The sequence below is a fragment of the Cyanistes caeruleus genome, unplaced genomic scaffold (assembly GCF_971803275.1).
Source record: "Cyanistes caeruleus unplaced genomic scaffold, bCyaCae1.hap1.1 HAP1_SUPER_29, whole genome shotgun sequence".
Lineage (NCBI taxonomy): Eukaryota > Metazoa > Chordata > Aves > Passeriformes > Paridae > Cyanistes > Cyanistes caeruleus.
The window spans coordinates 54,586-74,045 of record NW_028256297.1 but is presented as its reverse complement, the minus strand read 5'-3'; the positions used below and the strand labels follow the sequence as shown (position 1 = coordinate 74,045).

General features: G+C 47.9%; 1 protein-coding gene across 1 annotated transcript; it reads right to left on the bottom strand.

Moving 5' to 3' along the window:
• Positions 1-2,952: 2,952 nt before the first annotated feature.
• Positions 2,953-19,231, bottom strand: LOC147645185 (uncharacterized). The gene is made up of 2 exons (XM_086874973.1): positions 15,741-19,231; positions 2,953-5,535 (listed from the first exon to the last, which is right to left on the bottom strand). Exon 2 carries the CDS (start codon positions 4,474-4,476, stop codon positions 2,953-2,955), a length of 1,524 nt encoding a protein of 507 aa, XP_086731099.1. The 5' UTR covers positions 4,477-5,535; positions 15,741-19,231.
• Between the last annotated feature and the right edge of the window lie 229 nt (positions 19,232-19,460).

Below are 19,460 nucleotides of genomic sequence, written 5' to 3'. Positions count from 1 at the left end.
TCCAGTCCCTAGGAAGCATGGAAGGAGAGGGCCTACCGGGCTGGAGAGGGCCCATATCCTCAATGACCTCATTGATTTTCCGGAGGTCATGGAGGAGTCTCCACCTGTCTTTACCTGGTTTGTGTAACACAAAGACAGGGGAGTTCCAATGGCTATTTGTTTCAGTGATGTGCCCCTTGGCAAGCTGCTCCTCCATGAGGGCTTGTAGTGTGCACAGTTTGGTTTTGGAAAGCGGCCACTGACCAACCCACACTGGATGGTGTTGTTTCCAGGTGAGTTGAGGGATGGTAGGCTTACTGCGCTCTTCAGTGACCCCCACTAAAAATCCCTGCTGGGAATGCATGAAGAAACCCCCTATTGGGATAGGAGATCCTTCCGCCAGAGGGTGATTGGTGCCCTCACAACAAATGGCTGGATGGTCGCCATTTTTCCTTTGGGATCTCCTTTTTTTTTTTTTTACATTGTGCCTGCTTCTCATAGACACCTCTACTCATCCAATCCCTGAAATCATCCCTGCCACTGGCTGCAATTCCCAGTTGGCTGGCCACTCGGAGTGGGCGATGATGGTAACATCCACTCCAGTGTCCAGCATTCCTGGGTGCTGGATTTTTTCCCCTTTGCAGATCAGGCTGCACTCTATGATAGGTTTGTTGGAGCCCACAGCCTGAGTCCACATGGCAGTGGGATTGAGGGGAACCTGTTCCGGACAGTTGCATGGTAACAAAAAGGCTTGTGCCACTGGAGTCTGTTCTTGTAAGTAGTAAGGGGAGTCTGTGCAAGTTAAGGAGATGAAAATTTCAACTCCTGGTTATATAGTCTGGACTTCAGGAGTTATATATATTTGTCCCGGAGAGTTAATTGGATCCCCAAGTAGTAAATTATTTGAATCCCCACATTTTCCCGTGGGGATTTTGTAAACACAGTCACCTTTGAGTTGTAAAGAGCGTCTGGCTACCAGCTGGTGCCGGGTTCCCACCTGAATCACTCCATATGCTGGGTCTTCTGTGTATGGTCGGGGATCTGGGATCGAGGTCCCCATGGGGGAAGGATGGTGGATCTTGCAGGAGGGAGGGAGTGGTGCAGCATTTGATTTGATGTTGGAGTGCAGGGCCGTCCCATGCTCTGCTTGAAGTTTCCCGAACACCAGTTTGGTCTGGGCAACCATTGGTGATTGGGTGGTTGTTAAAAATGTCTCTCCGGACAATCCTTAAAAAAGTGTCCAGTCTTGCCGCAATTAAAACAGCAGCTTGAGTTCTTCATCATCTCAGCTGTGTAGGCACCAGATATCCCTTCTTCCACTCCTTTAGCCACTGCAAGGGCTACTGTGTTTTTGGTTGAGGTGGAGAAATGCGTGGCACAGGCTTCAACCTTTTGGTCTATGGTTGGTTCAGGGTCAAGTGGGAGGGCCTGTAAGATTCTTTGCATTCTGTGTTAGCATTGGCCATTGCTATTTTTACCAATAGTTCCTTTTGTGCCTGGGGGCACTCTATTTGCTTCTCAATGGCCACTTTTAATTTGTCTACATATTTAATAACTCACTTGCCCCTTGTTTAATGTTGGTGAAGCACTGTGTCGGCACCTTGTCGTCAGGGGTGGTAAAAGGAGATATCTTTGCAGCATTGGCAATGTCATGGAGAGCAGCCTCGGGCAGTTCTTGGGCCTGATCTCGTGGTTTCTGGAAGTCACCTTCTCCCGCCAACTGCTCTAGTGTTAAATTAAGTTTGTTGGTGTCTTTCAAATATGTGTCTGACAGTTGCTTAAAATGTTTCTTCCACTGCCTTTCCCACAGCATATATTCTTGTGGGGAGAGAAGACAGTTCATAATATTTTTAATGTCATGGGGCACCATGACATGGGCTGCAAAGGTGGCTTCCAGTAGGTGTTTGAAAAAATGAGAGCCTCGACCATGCTCTTCAGTGGCTTTGCACAGCTCCTGTAACTCCCTGTAGTGTAGGGACTCCCATACATTATTGAGTGCCCCTGCCCTGTCTTTCCTCTGTACCACAGGGAAAGCTAGTATCTTTTTAGACAGGTGTCTTGGTTCTAGAAGACAGGTGTCTGCTAGGGAGAGCAGGAGCTTCCCTTGGGATGAAAGAATGTAGACCCCCCTCCCTCCGACTTATTATAAATTTGAAATCAAGGGGCTCTCAGGCAGAGATCTGGGGATAGGAATAACAGTTCTGTACTAGTATAACCAGGCAAACAAACAAACAATAACTACAGCAATAACAAGAAAACGGAACCCGGGGCCCTGTGACAGCTTTCTTGGCTGAGAGGGATGGAGGAGAGGCTTTGTTTTCACAAACCCCTGAGGCAGTCAGTCCTGGTGCTCCTGCGGGGCTCTGTGGAACAGTCGGCTGGAACAGCAGGGATGAGCTGAGATCCTGGGCTGGTGGATGAGGAGGATCAGCAGCTCCGCGGCGGTGCCTGGCACTGCCACACGTCCTGGCAGAACAGGGGGTGTGAGGCCACCAACAAAGAGGGAAGAAGGAGAAGAAGCAGCAGCTCCGTCTGGGTGATGGCGAAATTCTCCTCTCTCCACCACAGCAACTCCGCGACCCAGCAAACGAACGTCCTTCCCCGAAACCGAAGAAAGCCAGCCAAAAACTGTCCCCACCCTCCTTTCCTGTCCCCTTCCCCCCCTGGGCCCGGCCACTCTTTGTCCTTTATCAATCACCCACTAAATACCCACAGTTAGGTTGTCTCCGCAGCTAATGGGTAAAAATTCCACGGGCAGGCCAGAACGACAAAACAAAAAAAAAGGACACCTAATCCTCAACACTATCCACCCCAAATTTTTTCCCATACCAAAGTGTTACATCAAATATTAAACCTTTAAATTATACACGAACACATACTATATACATATATACATACAGATACAGATACAAGCACAGTGTCATGGGTAGTTCACCCTAAAACCAGGTCCCCTTAGGGTATGCACCAGGTCTCTCAATCTTTTTGCATCACCCACCAAGTGCAACCCGGTCCCTGGGCAAAGACAACCCCACAGATTGGACTGTCTTTGCTGGAGGCAGAATTAACCCAAACAGTTTTTCCCAGCATACCTCTCATATGTACCACTGGAACCTTATCTCCATCTGTCGTTCTAAAGGGCTCAGATTGGGCAGGGCCTGCTCGGTTAGTGGAACCTCGGGTGTTCACCAACCATGTGGCCTTTGCTAAATTAATCTCCCAGTTCCTGAAAGTTCCCCCACCCAGTGCCTTCAAGCTGGTTTTAAGCAGGCCATTGCACCGTTCAACTTTTCCAGCAGTGGGTGCATGGTAGGGGATATGGTACACCCACTCGATGCCATGTTCCCTAGCCCAGCTGTTTATAAGGCTGTTCTTGAAATGAGTCCCATTGTCTGACTCAATCCTCTCAGGGGTGCCATGCCTCCAAAGGACCTGCTTTTCAAGTCCCAGGATGGTGTTCCAGGCAGTGGCATGAGGCACAGGGTAGGTTTCCAACCATCCAGTGGTGGCTTCTACCATTGTGAGCACGTAGTGCTTGCCTTGGCGGGTTTGGGGCAGTGTGATGTAGTCAATCTGCCAGGCTTCCCCATACCTATATTTGGACCAACGCCCACTGTACCATAGTGGCTTCAACCGCTTGGCCTGCTTGATCGTGGCACACGTCTCACAGTCACGGATAACCTGAGAAATACTGTCCATGATTAGATCCACCCCTCGGTCTCGTGCCCACTTATAGGTGGCATCTCTACCCTGATGGCTTGAGGCGTCATGGGCCCATCGAGCTAGGAACAACTCTCCCTTGTGTTGCCAATCTAAGTCTGTCTTTGACACCTCTATCTTTGCAGCCTGATCCACCTGCTCATTGTTTCGGTGCTCTTCATTAGCCCTACTCTTGGGGACATGGGCATCTACATGACGGACCCTTACAGACAGTTTCTCTACCCTGGCAATGTCTTTCCACTCATCAGCAGCCCAGATTGGCTTTCTTTCGTGTTGCCAATTGGTTCTTTTCCACCTTTCCAGCCATCCCCACAGAGCATTGGCTACCATCCATGAATCTGTGTAGAGGTAGAGCTTTGGCCACTTCTCTCTTTCAGCAATGTCCAGGGCCAGTTGAACAGCTTTGAGTTCCGCAAGTCGACTTGATCCACCTTCTCCTTCAGTGGCCTCTGCAACCTGTCGTGTGGGGCTCCATACGGCTGCTTTCCACTTCTGGTTCATCCTTACGATGCGACAGGAACCATCAGTGAACAGAGCATAGCAGGTTTCTTCTGCTGGCAGTTGGTTGTACGGTGGAGCTTCTTCAGCCCGTGTCACTTGTTCCTGCACCTCTTCATCAGTGAGACCAAAGTTTTCACCTTCTGGCCAGTTTGTAATTATCTCCCAAAATCCCAGGGCGATGTGGGTTTCCAATACGGGCGCGCTGCGTGATGAGGGCGATCCACTTGCTCCATGTAGCATCAGTGGCATGGTGGGTAGCAGGAACCTTTCCTTAAACATCCACCCCAGCACTGGCAGTCGTGGTGCCAGGAGGAGTTGTGCTTCTGTGCCAATCACTCCTGAGGTGGCTTGAATTCCTTCATTGGCGGCTAAGATTTCCTTCTCTGTGGGAGTATAGTTGGCTTTGGACCCTCTGTAGCTTTGGCTCCAGAATCCCAGTGGTCAGCCTCGAGTCTCCCCAGGCACTTTCTGCCAAAGGCTCCAGGACAAGCCATTGTTCCCGGCTGCAGAGTAGAGCACGTTCTTCACGTCTGGTCCAGTTCTGACTGGGCCAAGGGCTACTGCATGAGCGATCTCCTGTTTGATCTGAGCAATGGCTTGCTGCTGTTCAGGGCCCCAGTGAAAATCATTCTTTTTTCGGGTAACCAGGTAGAGAGGGCTCACGATCTGGCTATACTCAGGAATGTGCATCCTCCAAAAACCTATGGCACCTAGGAAAGCTTGCGTTTCCTTCTTGCTGGTGGGTGGAGACATTGCAGTGATCTTATTGACGACCTCAGTGGGAATCTGATGCCGTCCATCTTGCCACTTTACTCCCAGGAACTGGATCTCTCAAGCAGGTCCTTTGACTTTGTTCTTCTTGATGGCAAAGCCGGCTTTAGCAGAATCTGGATGATCTTTTCTCCTTTCTCAAATACTTCCACTGCTGTGTTCCCCCAAACAATGATGTCATCAATGTACTGCAGATGTTCTGGAGCCTCACCCTTTTCCAGGGCAGCCTGGATCAGTCCATGGCAGATGGTGGGGCTGTGCTTCCACCCCTGGGGCAGTCGGTTCCAGGTGTACTGCACTCCCCTCCACGTGAAGGCAAACTGAGGCCTGCATTCTGCTGCCAGTGGAATGGAGAAAAATGCATTAGCAATGTCAATAGTGGCATACCACTTCGCTGCCTTGGACTCCAGCTCGTACTGGAGCTCCAGCATGTCCGGCACGGCAGCGCTCAGCGGTGGAGTCACTTCATTCAATGCACGATAGTCCACAGTCAGTCTCCATTCTCTGTCAAACTTGCGCACAGGCCAGATGGGGCTTTTGAAGGGTGAGTGGGTTTTGCTGATCACCCTGTAATAAAGAATTGGGTAAATAAAAATTCGGAATAAGAAGTTTAAATAAAGTATGTATAATTATAACTAAATGTAAGTATGGAATAAGGAATTCTCCTCCCGGTCGAGATAGAATTCCTTTTCCAAAAACCACGAATTGCAAAAGAACCCCCCCAGATAACAGGTTTCAGCAGACTCATCAACTCGGAGGAAAAGACAGGACACAGGCCATCACAGAAACAAAAGAACCAGCCTAAAAGTCTACCTCCAGAGAAAGGCAACGCCCGGCCGATTTCGGCCGGAGACCATCAAGCAAGACAAAAGGGACGGTCGTTGCCAGAATCGAACACCACACCTGCCAAACCCATACTACAGAAACTCAATCAAGAAAGACAAAGAAGAGACTACTCCTCTGAGCTATCCATCGGCACCAGCCCGGATCTCTCAATCCCGCTGTGATGAAATATGTTAAAATACATACAGACTCACTTTACATTTGAGGAGACTCTGCCCGGATACTTACTGACTCAATGTTCTAGGCCAGGAAATCCATTCACCCGACAATCAGGGACATTTGGTGAATGGAAACTGGTTGGAATTCTAGCCTGGGGACATAAAATCCCTATAAAAACCCAGGCCAGGGGACCCTCAGACGTGGATTTGGGAACACCTATACCTTGCGTATAGACCCTGTCCACCCAGCGCTGCGCTGTCCATTTATTGTGGTTTTTTCCTCACTGTTTGTTGCTTTATTAATTTATAATAAATTAATCTTTGTTAATCTTTAATTTGCCGTTGCATTTATAACAGATTGGTGCCGTGACTTGGATCGGAAGAAACTGTGGGAGAATCTCGCTGTCCAGGGGGGTACCCCCGCTGATTTCAGCGGCCTGGGGAGCAGAGACCCTCCGCAGTTCGCTCCGATTGCCGAACCAAATTTAGGCTGAGGAAAAACCATAATAAAGAGGAACGGATCCAGAGAGCTCGGGAAGGCAGGAGCCTTCGGGAAAGCCGCGGCTTGGTAGCTCATAAAAAGTCATACGTGCACGAAGACGCCCTCGCAGGAAAATTGCTGTAAGTACTGTGAGGTTGAGCGGGTGATCGGGCGAGTTTGTGAGAGACGTGACCTGGTCACGAAGCGAGTGTGGACTTCAAGGCCGCGTTTCCATCCTCCCGCGAGGGAATTGGCCGGCCGCGAAGGAAGCGATTCTGTGTGAAAGTGTCTCTCTTTCCTTACTCGTAAAGCCTGAGGCTAAAGGGAGTCTCAGGGGACCGATCAAAGGGGGCTGAGAGAGGAAGGGACGTCCAGTCGAGCTCTGGAACTGGTAAACTCTCTCAGCCAAAAGATTTAGAAAGTCGGAACATCGAGAAAACCCCAGTACAGCTAACCGAGAGGTAAGTATTGGTGCGATCTAGGACTTTCAGACGAAGAAAAAGACGAACACAACGCAGAGCAGGTAAGAATCGTAAGAAAATGGGACAGAGAAAAAGTAAAACGCAGAAACTAGATAACGAGAAAAGTCCATCAGAAGAATCAAAGCAAATGCTAGACATCCCACCAGAGAGTCCTTTAGGGTGGATGTTGAGAAATTGGGAAATTTGTCCCGAGAGACGAGAAAAATCAAAGGCAAAAATGATTTACTACTGTGCCGAGATCTGGGGAGGACAAGAATTGAGAAAATGTCTCACTTGGCCAGTATTGGGAACATTTGATAAATGGACGTGCAGGGAATTACTCGCACACGTAGAGAAAAAGGTCTCGCCAGACGGCGAGGAGAAAGAGTATGCCAAACTCTGGTTAAATACCAGAGTGCGGCTGTTTCCAGTGAAACAGAAAAACGAACATAAGACAGAGACCTGGGAACCCCTGGATCACTTACCCCCTCCGTACCGCGGGCCAGTAGAGCCTCCGGTGATGGACCAAGTAGTACCATCAGCACCCGAGGGTTCCATGGGGCAACTAGCAGAGGCACGCTCCCCTCAACCACCGGGAGTAGTGCCAGAAACCCTCACTACCCCCCCACCTGCAGAAAACCCAGCCACCGCACCCTCTTTGGAGTCGGTGTTGACGCAAGGATGGGGCTTACCCCCTCCACAAATCCCGGTCCGGCCACCACAGCTGGGACCACCGAAAGTATCCGAAGGGAACCCTCTGAGTCATTTAGCTGCGGCAGACATCCCGCCAGCAATAAGGGGAAACCCTCCCGCAAACTCCAGTTCCCCTCCTGCAAGCAGGACTCGGTGGAAATCAAAAATAGGGAATGGAGAATGGGGAGAGACAGAAAGTGGGCACCGAATGTTCCCTCTCAGGGAAGTGCCAACCGCCCCCGGAGTAATTGGATTTGTAAACGTGCCCCTTAACTCAGGGGATGTACGAGCATTCAAAAAAGAAATGGGGCGACTGCTAGATGACCCATTTGGAGTGGCCGAAAGATTAGACGATTTTCTAGGGAGTAGTATTTACACCTATGAAGATCTCATGGCCATCCTGAGATCCCTGTTTAGCCAGGAAGAGAGAGAGATGATTAAACAGGCGGGCATCAGGGATTGGGAAAGGCGGCACCCGCAGGGAACACCCGGTGACCAAAAGTGGCCGAGCGTAAGCCCGAGTTGGAGCGCCCAGACCGAAGAAGGGAGAAGAAGCATGATGGATTTGAGGAATATCATCGTGCAAGGAATAAGAGAGGCGGTCCCCAGAGGACAGAACATTAGCAAAGTATTTGGGGAATGTCAGGGAAAAGAGGAATCCCCTACCGAATGGGTAGAAAGGCTGCGGAGAAGTCTGCAAATTTATTCCGGGACTGATCCCAGTTCTCCGGTGGGGGAGGTCCTGCTGAAAACGCAGTTTGTGGCTAAATCATGGGAGGACATTAGGAAGAAATTGGAGAAAATTGATGGATGGCAGGAGAAGAGTCTCCAAGAGCTTCTAAGGGAAGCTCAGAAGGTTTATATGAGGAGAGAAGACGAAAAACAGAAACTTCAAGCCAAAATATTAGTGGCTGCAGTAAAAGAAGTTCAAAAACACGAACAGAAACAGGGAAAGCCGATACCTAAAAAACAAAAAGGATCCCAAAAGGAGGAAACTCCTCCTCGAAAGGATCCTCCTGAGTGCTTCTACTGTAAGAAAGTAGGACACATAAAAAAGGATTGCAGGAAACGAATAAAAGATGAACAAATATTTAAAGAAGATTAGGGGGGTCTTGGGCTCTTCCAAATGGGGACAGTAACAGCAAAGGAGCCCTTGATAAAATTGAAGGTAGGTCCCCACCGCCAGGAAATGAGTTTCCTGGTTGATACCGGGGCTGAGAGAAGCACCCTGCAGAAATTGCCTATAGGGTGTGAAACGAGTAAAGAAAAAGTAATTGTAATTGGCGCAAAAGGAGATCCATTCAAAGTCTCGGTAATCAAGGAGGTGGAAATCGAGTCAGAAAATAAGATATGTTTAGGAAATTTGTTGCTTGTAGAAGAAGCCGACTACAACCTATTGGGAAGAGATATGATTATAGCTTTAGGAATAAATATCATTGTGAAAAATTCAGAATTAGTAGTGAAGGTGTTGCATTTAACTTCAAAAGATGAAAAGGAAATTGACCCCCGAGTATGGCACTCAAAGGGGGAAGTGGGAAAATTAGATATTGCTCCCATCAAAATTGAAATTGAGAATCCAGAGAATCCGATAAGGATCCGACAATACCCCATCCCCGCCGAAGGGAGGAAGGGTTTGAAATTAATAATTGACGAGCTGCTTAAAGGAGGCACGCTCGAGCCCTGCATGTCCCCACATAACACCCCCATCCTGGCAGTAAAGAAAGCCGATGGGAACTTCCGATTGGTTCAGGACTTGAGAGCTGTAAATGCTAGAACCCGAACCAGGTTTCCGGTAGTAGCAAATCCTTACACTTTACTAAACAGACTCTCACCAGAGGATGTATGGTATAGTGTAATTGATTTAAAAGATGCTTTCTGGACATGTCCTCTAGATGAAGGGAGTAGGGATTTTTTCGCTTTCCAGTGGGAGGACCCAGATACCAATCGAAATCAGCAATTGCGGTGGACGGTCCTTCCACAAGGATTCGTTGAATCTCCGAACTTGTTCGGACAAGCCTTAGAGCAGCTACTCACCCAATTCACTCCAGAGGAAGGGACAAAACTGTTACAATATGTAGACGATTTGCTAATCGCCGGGATCACGGAAGAGCAGGTGAAGAAATGTACCATTTCCCTGCTGAATTTTCTGGGACAAAAGGGGTTGAAAGTGTCTAAATCCAAGCTGCAATTCACTGAGCCCGAAGTAAAATATCTTGGACATTGGATATCACAAGGGAAAAAGAAATTAGATCCCGAAAGGGTGATGGGAATCCTTGAACTTCCTGCCCCACAAACCAAGAGACAAATTAGGCAAGTTTTAGGGCTCATGGGATATTGCAGACAGTGGATTGAGGGATACAGTGAAAAGGTGAAATTTCTGTATGAAAGGCTAAATACAGATCGATTAAAATGGACAGGGCAAGACGAAATTAAATTTCAAGAACTAAAGAATGCCCTTGTCACTGCTCCAGTTTTAACATTACCAGACATCAGAAAAGAGTTTCAACTGTTTGTCGACATAAGTGGACAAACAGCACAAGGAGTTTTAACCCAGGAATGGGCAGAAAAGAAGAAACCTATAGGGTTTTTGTCCAAAATCCTAGATCCAGTCAGTCGGGGCTGGCCCACGTGTCTGCAAGCAATTGTGGCAGTAGCACTGTTGGTTGGGGAAGCCAAAAAGGTAACGTTTGGAGCTCCCCTGATAGTTTATACTCCACATGATGTAAGAAATATCTTACAACAAAAAGCGGAGAAATGGTTGACCGATTCAAGGCTTCTGAAATATGAAGCCATGTTAATCAGTTCGCCAGGATTGGAATTAAGGACAACCTCTGCACAAAACCCTGCGCAATTTTTGTACGGGGAACCAACGGGAAAGCTACTACATAATTGTATTGAAACAGTGGAATTACAAACTAAAGTAAGACCCGATCTGGAGGATCAGGAATTGGAAGGAGGAGAAAAATGGTTTATCGATGGTTCCTCGAGAATGATGGAGGGAAAACGTAAATCGGGTTATGCCATCATAAATGGTATAACAGGACAGACTGTAGAATCGGGTCCCCTAAAAGCAAATTGGTCAGCACAGGCTTGTGAACTTTTTGCTCTCCTAAAAGCCCTCAAAGGCTTGAAGGGAAAAAGGGGAACCATCTATACCGATTCAAGATATGCATTTGGGATAGTACATACCTTCGGGAAAATTTGGGAAGAAAGGGGTCTGATCAACACTAAAGGAAAAGGATTGGTACATGAGGAAATAATTAGACAAATTTTAGAAGCAGTCAGGGAGCCACTGGAGATATCTGTGGTTCATGTAAAAGGACACCAGACCGGACGACAATTCCATACAAGGGGAAACAATTTAGCGGATAAAGAGGCGAAAAGAGCGGCATTGTTAACCGTAAGTATTTCTGAGCTAGTCCCAAGGGAACCCCCAGAGGTTTCAGTGCTTCCTTCAGAAAAGGAGCAGGAAGACTTCAAAAAGGTAGGGGGACATTTCAAAGAGGGTAAATGGTGGTTACCTGACGGGAGGGAGTTGGTCCCGAAGGGAATAGCAAAAGGGATACTCAAAAGACTACATGCACAAACCCATTGGGGAACCAGGGCATTGGCTGAACAATTTTTAAAATTCTTCGGGTGTAAGGGAATCTTCGAGCTTGCAAAACAAGAGGTACAGGGATGTGTGATATGCCAAAAGGTAAACAGAGCAAATTTTCGGCAAACCAATTGGGGAGGTCGGCCAATCTCATATCGACCATTCGAAAGAATCCAAGTGGATTTCACGGAATTACCGAAAATTGGCAGAAATAAATATTTATTGGTTATAGTAGATAAATTGACACATTGGGTAGAGGCCTTTCCCAGAGCTAAGGCCACGGCTCAAACAGTGTCTAAAATTCTACTGGAGGAAATAATTCCTAGGTATGGTATTGTAGACCATATTGATTCGGATCAGGGTACACATTTCACCTCGAAAATTATCAAACAGTTGTCCGATGCGTTAGGGATCAGATGGCAATATCATACTCCTTGGCACCCTCAGAGCTCGGGGCAAGTGGAAAGAATGAATCAGACATTGAAGTCACAAATATCCAAATTGACAATTGAAACAAAAATGTCCTGGGTCAAATGTCTCCCCTTGGCATTGTTGAATATAAGAACCATGCCGAACTCAGAAACAGGACTATCCCCCTTTGAAATGTTGTATGGAATGCCGTACAAGCATGGTATGCCGGTTGAACATCCTCAAACAGAGGATGTTCAACTCCAACCTTATCTCATTTCTATAAATAAAAACTTACAGGAGTTAAGGAGAAGAGGATTGATTCCTCAAAGCAGCACGTTGGGATTTCCGATCCACCAAATTCAACCAGGGGACAAGGTACTGATCAAAGTGTGGAAAGAGCAACCCCTCAGTCCCCACTGGGAAGGACCATTCCTCGTCCTCCTGACTACAGACACCACGGTTCGCACAGCTGAAAAGGGCTGGACACACTCTTCCCGAGTGAAGAAAGTTTCGGTTCGCGACTCCCCCGAGTGGAAAATTGTAACCCCTCCGGGAGATTTGAAAATCAGGCTTCAGCGGAACAACCAATGAGCAACGAAGACAGGATAAGTTGCACCAATTTTGAATGTTATTGTTTTCCTTTTGTACATTTTAAGTGTGCATATTGTAAACAAACGTGGGTGACTCATTGTTTGGGAGGGCAAAAACCGAAAGGGTTGTGTGCCGCGTGTTACAAAGAGGAATTAGAACAGACCAACCTTTTTCTAGCACTTGCTACCCGGGTGGGTATCTTGGAACTCGACTCTCCTGAGTGGTTCCGATTTTTTCAAAAAGGATTACGAGGCCATTTGGACTGTAAGGCGGAACCTCTAATAATAGAGTGCCGCCGGAACGTAAAAGTACCGTGCAGGAGCGGCACGATCAAGGCATCTCGGTGGGCAACCTTTAAAAGGAGGTTTGCCATCAGAACGTCAAGGGCCCCTGAAGACAGTCCTTGCTGCCGAGAAGATGGTTATCCCCGCCGTATGTTCCTATACGGGCGGAGGGAATGGCAGAGGGATGCGATTGTGGGGAATCCTGACGATCCTGAACCTAGCCATGTGCTGGACCGAGAGAACGGGCCCCGAGGCGTCTCCGGGGACGACCTCCCTGGGGAAGTGTGAGCAGTGCCCAACTGTCTCGCGAACCGAGCCATGGATTGCCTGCCCTCCGGAGTTGCACGCAGGAGAATGTTGGGCAAACGGTACCCAAATGGACCTGTGTAAGCGGGAAGGAAAAATTTGGTGCTCCACCCCGGGGATAGGTACTGGAAAAAGGCAACCCCATAACACAGGGGAAAAAGAGGTCCAAGCGACCCACCTACGAAATAAGAGAGATATAGGAGGGATTTCCCCAATCTCGGTCTGCGGGCAGTGTAATAAAACTGTCTGGATTGGAGGAAAGAAACAGTCAACGTTCATTGCGTACCACAGAGTCAACCCCTTGTGTTACAATAAAGCAAACTTAAAATATTGTGCCATGGGGGGGAAATTGTACTGGGAAGGGAAGAACCTGAAACATGAAACAAAAGTGTCATTCAGTAATGAACCGATAGTTTTAGATTTACTGAAAAATGACGATGATAGAGTGTGTCTGCAGTTTGATCAGGTGATCTGTTTCGCAAAAGACGAGGATGGTTCAGACCCCGAAAATAAAATAAAACAATTAACTCTTGAACTAAAAAGGCAGGAAATGGAAAATAAGAAAAAAAGACTCGAACAGGAGAGGTTAAACTCTCTCAGTGAACAATACGAACAACTAGAAAAACAATACGATAATTGGAAGCTACCTAGCCCTAATCAGAATCTATTCATAGATCTGATGCAGGAAATAGCTACCGAATTGGGATTGACTAACTGTTGGATATGTGGTGGCCTGAAATCAGCCGAAAGATGGCCATGGAAGGGAGAAGGATTAACCCCAGAACAATTACTTAAGTGGACAGGATTAAAATTATCCAAAACAACCCGGCGACCAGAGGGGTGGGTAATTGACAAGAGGATCATTGGAACTTTTTGTGTCAGTCGGGAAGGAAGGGAATTCACCGAGCTAGTTGGTTACACCCCGTGTGTAAAAACTCTCTCGGTAAATTCAGATAAAAAGACAAAAATTTGGCAGCCGGAATCACCCGAGGGCTATTGGAGCCAATCTCGGGAAAATAATTGCGAATGGATAGATCTAATTGGTCTATGTTGGAACAAACAGGACGGGGCAAATCCCTTCCATGCCTTTCTTGGCCTGAGGGAATATTGGGAGGACCCGGCAAAACTTAACAGAGATTGGAAGGCACCGGATGGGATTTACTGGATATGCGGGAAAAAAGCATACAGTGAATTGCCCAGAAATTGGAAAGGGTCATGCACACTCGGAATAATTCGGCCTTTCTTCTTTACACTACCTAAAGATGAAAGCAGGTCTTTAGGTGCTCCCCTCTTTGAAACCCTAGCCCGACAAAAGAGGGAATTGAAACGGGAACTACCAATAGCCGGAGGTAACCACCAGTGGAAGGGGGAGGAATGGCCCGCCGAAAGAATCATACAATATTATGGACCGGCAACATGGGCAAATGATGGCAGCTGGGGATACAGGACCCCAATCTACCTCCTTAATCGGCTCATTCGGTTACAGGCTGTGGTAGAAGTTGTTTCAAATCACACTTCAGAAGCCCTGGAACTCCTAGCAAAACAACATTCTCAGATGAGAGCTTTTGTCTACCAAAACAGACTCGCTCTCGACTATTTGCTAGCTGAGGAGGGAGGAGTGTGTGGCAGATATAACGAGTCAGAGTGTTGCATGGAGATAGATGACTTCGGAGAAACTATAAAGGGTCTAGCCGCTGAAATAAAGAAAGTAGCCCATGTACCCGTCCAGAAGTGGAATTCGATTCTCCAAGCCTCTTGGTGGGATCAAATTTTTGGGCAAGGGGCATGGTGGAAAAAGCTAGTATTCTTTATAGGATGTTCTATTGCCGGAGTCATCTTCTTACCCTGCCTGATTCCTTGTCTGATCAGACTGATACATTCTGTCGTTCAAGGAATGCAGATTGCCTCTCTCCCAATAGACCCAGAAAAGGCACAGGGAAACACTACCCTTCTTTCAAAAATCATGAAGTTAGAGGAAGAAAAAGAGAATAGAAATGCGGTTAAGGCATTGAGGGAATTTGAAAATAAACATATGTTGTCCACAGAAAATATAGAAGAATTAGACCAAGAGGAAAACGACATTATTTAACCTGATATTCCTCTGAAAAAAGTATGAAAACACGAATTTTTAATGTGTTCAAATTATTAGGTGGGGGACTGTAATAAAGAATTGGGTAAATAAAAATTCGGAATAAGAAGTTTAAATAAAGTATGTATAATTATAACTAAATGTAAGTATGGAATAAGGAATTCTCCTCCCGGTCGAGATAGAATTCCTTTTCCAAAAACCACGAATTGCAAAAGAACCCCCCCAGATAACAGGTTTCAGCAGACTCATCAACTCGGAGGAAAAGACAGGACACAGGCCATCACAGAAACAAAAGAACCAGCCTAAAAGTCTACCTCCAGAGAAAGGCAACGCCCGGCCGATTTCGGCCGGAGACCATCAAGCAAGACAAAAGGGACGGTCGTTGCCAGAATCGAACACCACACCTGCCAAACCCATACTACAGAAACTCAATCAAGAAAGACAAAGAAGAGACTACTCCTCTGAGCTATCCATCGGCACCAGCCCGGATCTCTCAATCCCGCTGTGATGAAATATGTTAAAATACATACAGACTCACTTTACATTTGAGGAGACTCTGCCCGGATACTTACTGACTCAATGTTCTAGGCCAGGAAATCCATTCACCCGACAATCAGGGACATTTGGTGAATGGAAACTGGTTGGAATTCTAGCCTGGGGACATAAAATCCCTATAAAAACCCAGGCCAGGGGACCCTCAGACGTGGATTTGGGAACACCTATACCTTGCGTATAGACCCTGTCCACCCAGCGCTGCGCTGTCCATTTATTGTGGTTTTTTCCTCACTGTTTGTTGCTTTATTAATTTATAATAAATTAATCTTTGTTAATCTTTAATTTGCCGTTGCATTTATAACAACCCCTTGGCTCTCCAGTTCTCAGATCATCTTGTGGATGGGGATCACAGCATCTCAACTTGTCCTATACTGCTGGCGGTGCACTGTCAAGGTGGCAATTGGTACTTGCTGTTCTTCCACTTTCAGGAGTCCTACTGCAGATGGGTTCTCTGATAGTCCAGGCAAGGTGTTCAATTGCTTAATGTCCTCTGCCTCCACAGCAGCTATTCCAAAAGCCCACCTGAGTCCCTTTGGGTCTTTGTAATAGCCATTCCAAAGGAAGTCTATGCCCAGAATACATGGGGCCTCTGGGCCAGTCACAATGGGATGTTTCTGCCACTCCTTCCCAGTCAAGCTCACCTTGGCTTCCAACAGAGTCAACTGCTGAGATCCCCCCGCAGATCACCCCAGCAATGGAAACAGGTTCTGCCCCTACATGTCCTGATGGCATTAGGGTACACTGTGCACCAGTATCAACTAAAGCTTCATATTTTTGTGGCTCTGATGTGCCAGGCCATTGGATCCACACCGTCCAAATGACCCGGTTTTCCCGTGCCTCTTCCTGGCTAGAGGCAGGGCCCCTCTAGCACTGGTCATCCTCTCCTCCCTGGGCATACATGCTAGAGGTTCCTTCAAGGGGATCATCCTCTTTTCTGTAATGTCTGGCAGTTTGGTCACAGGAGGTTGAGGCTACCTTCACTTTAGTGGAACCTTTCTGGTTAATAGTTCCCTGCCTGAGTTGACGCACTCGTGCTGCCAGAGCAGAAGTGGGTTTCCCATTCCACTTTCCCATATCTTCCCCATGGTCACGTAGAAAGAACCACAGCTCAGTTCGTGAGGTGTACCCTCTCTCTCTAGCTGGGGGACGCTGGGCTTGGAGTTTTGGGCTTGTGACCCGCACTGGTGCCATATGGGAACTGCTCTTCCTCATCTCTTCCCTCATTTCCCTCATCTCCTCTTTGAGTTCCTTAATCACAGCAGAAACCCGAGCCTGCTGCGGGCCATGGACCATACTGTCATAATTTCTAAGCCTGGTGGTGACAGAACCCACCGTCTCTTGGCTGTTATCGGCATTAATCGTTGCAATGAAGGTGGTGTATTCACGCGGCCCTAGATTTGCCAGACTCCACAACATCTGCCCAGTGCACCTGACTTTGTCGGGTCATTATCATGCTGTCCACCCCTTCCAAAAAGGACCTCTAATATGGCCACTTCTCTCAGCTGTTGGATCCCTTCCTCAATGGTTTTCCAGTCCCTTATATGATAGTGCTCTTCCATTCTCTCTCTGTGGACAAACCTCTCTCTTACACTCATCAAAAGCCGCTCATAGAAGGAAAGGGGCCCTTGCTCCCTGATGAATATCTGATTCACACCTGAGTCCTGGGTCAAGGGTCCCACATTCCTTGCCTCACCACCATCCAGCTGCACGCCTGTACCCATAAGGTCCCAGACCCAAAGTAACCAGGTTGTATGAAGCTCATGCCCCCACCTCACAATGTCTTTTTGTAACTTACGGAGACTGTCATATGTCAGAGACTCAGTAATGATTTCAACTTCTGGCTCCTCTGTGGGTTGTGAGGGCCCTCCTTATCAAGAGGGTGCTGTGATTTCATCTTAGACTTTCTCGTTTCCACAGGGGCAACAGCTGCTGGCTGTGACTGTCCTTGTGGTTCAGCTGGAACCTGGACGGTTGTAACGTCTGTGGGTTCCACTGCAGCACCATCAGACTCTCCCTCTTTGAGGCAGGGGGAGGGTTTCTCAGCAGCTGAGGAAATGCACTCCTTTAGCATCTGGCCCATCTCATGCATCTCCTTCACCAGAACCCCCACCCACTCTGGGTGGTTCATTTCTGAGGTGGGCTGTGGGGCAGGGGCAGGCTCTGGAGCAGCACCCTCTGTCTCTGGGGTTGTGCCAGGCTCTGGGGCAGCACCCCCTGTCTCTGGGGTTGTGCCAGGCTCTGGGGCAGCACCCCCTGTCTCTGGGGTTGTGCCAGGCTCTGGGGCACCACTCCCTGTCTCTGGGGTTGTGCCAGGCTCTGGGGCAGCACTCCCTGTCTCTGGGGCTGTGCCAGGCTCTGGGGCACCACTCCCTGTCTCTGGGGTTGTGCCAGGCTCTGGGGCACCACTCCCTGTCTCTGGGGCTGTGCCAGGCTCTAGAGCAGCATCTCCTGTCTCTGGGGCTGTGCCAGGCTCTGGGGCAGCACCCTCTGTCTCTGGGGCTGTGCCAGGCTCTAGAGCAGCACTCCCTGACTCTTTCCCTATGTCTTTGAAGGCTAAGTAGAACAGGCCTATCATTACCACCAGCCACTGTAAGATATCATTAGCATTCAGAGAAGATTTTAACCCTTCGAAAACTGGCAGGGTAGGCCCAAGGAACTGGGTGAAAGGTTGGGAGAAAATTTCCCCAGCTGTCTTTTTCTCCCAGTAGGTACCATTATTAAAGTAACCCAAAACCCATCAAGGTAGTGTGTGACAGCTCTGAATCCATGAGCCCACCATCCAGAGGATGCTAAACATCCATGAATTCCTCACCTTATCAATCCACAAAACAAGCTGGATAATAGCCACAGTAGCCTTAGTTATAGGACCCATATTTAAGTAAGGTACAGCAAATGGGAGAAATATAGCTGTGACCACATGCCCCACAAGCTAAACAACATGGTTCTACCGAACAAGGTTTCTAAATTCAGCACACAAAAGTTAAGTTATTTAAGAACTGTTATTCTTTTTTTGCCCTTTTCCTCTCAGTGCCCCACGTTGGGTGCCAAAATCTGTCTTGGTTCTAGAAGACAGGTGTCTGCTAGGGAGGGCAGGAGCCTCCCTTGGAATGAAAAAATGTAGACCCCCTCCCTCCAAATTATTATAAATTTGAAATCAAGGGGCTTTCAGGCAGAGATCTGGGGATAGGAATAACAGTTCTTTACTAGTATAACCAGGCAAACAAACAAACAATAACTACATCAATAACAAGAACACAGAACCAGGGACCCCGGGACAGCCTTCTTGGCTGAGATGGGATGGAGGAGAGGCTTTGCTTCACAAACCCCCTCACGTTGGCAGTCAGTCCCGGTGCTCCTGTGGGGCTCTGAGGAACAGTTGGCTTGAACAGCAGGGACGAGCTGAGATCCTGGGCCGGTGGCTGAGGTGGATCAGCAGCTCTGCGGCGGTGGCTGGCACTGTCACATGTCCTGGCAGGACAGGGGGTGTGAGGCCACCAACAAAGAGGGGAGAAGGAGAAGAAGCAGCAGCTCCGTCTGGGTGATGGCGAAATTCTCCTCTCTCCACCACAGCAGCTCCGCGACCCAGCAAACGAACGTCCTTCCCCGAAACCGAAGAAAGCCAGCCCCAAAAAAAACTGTCCCCACCCTCCTTTTCTGCCCCTTTCCCCCGCCCTGGGCCCGGCCACTCTTTGTCCTTTGTCGAGCACCCCTAAGTACCGGTAGTTAGGTTGTCTCCGCAGCTAATGGGTAAAAATTCCACGGGCAGGCCAGAACACAAAACAAAACAAAAAAAAAAGGACACCTAACCCTCAACAACACTATAATCTTTCTTAACTTCTATATGCCTTAGAGGCTATAACCTACCTGTTTTGGTGTCTCTCCTAAGTAGTATCTTCTCTTCTCCCCCTTCGCTCTCCTAAAATGTCCTCTTCTCCAAAGTTTTTATTATTCTCATAAAGATAGTACAACAGATACCTTGGTATGTCTACTCACCTCATATTTATCTTCAAAAGCTGTTGCATTTT

Bases quoted from the DNA above. Each gene is read 5' to 3' on its own strand.
- LOC147645185 (XM_086874973.1), bottom strand. From the start codon at position 4,476: ATGTTTAAGGAAAGGTTCCTGCTACCCACCATGCCACTGATGCTACAT.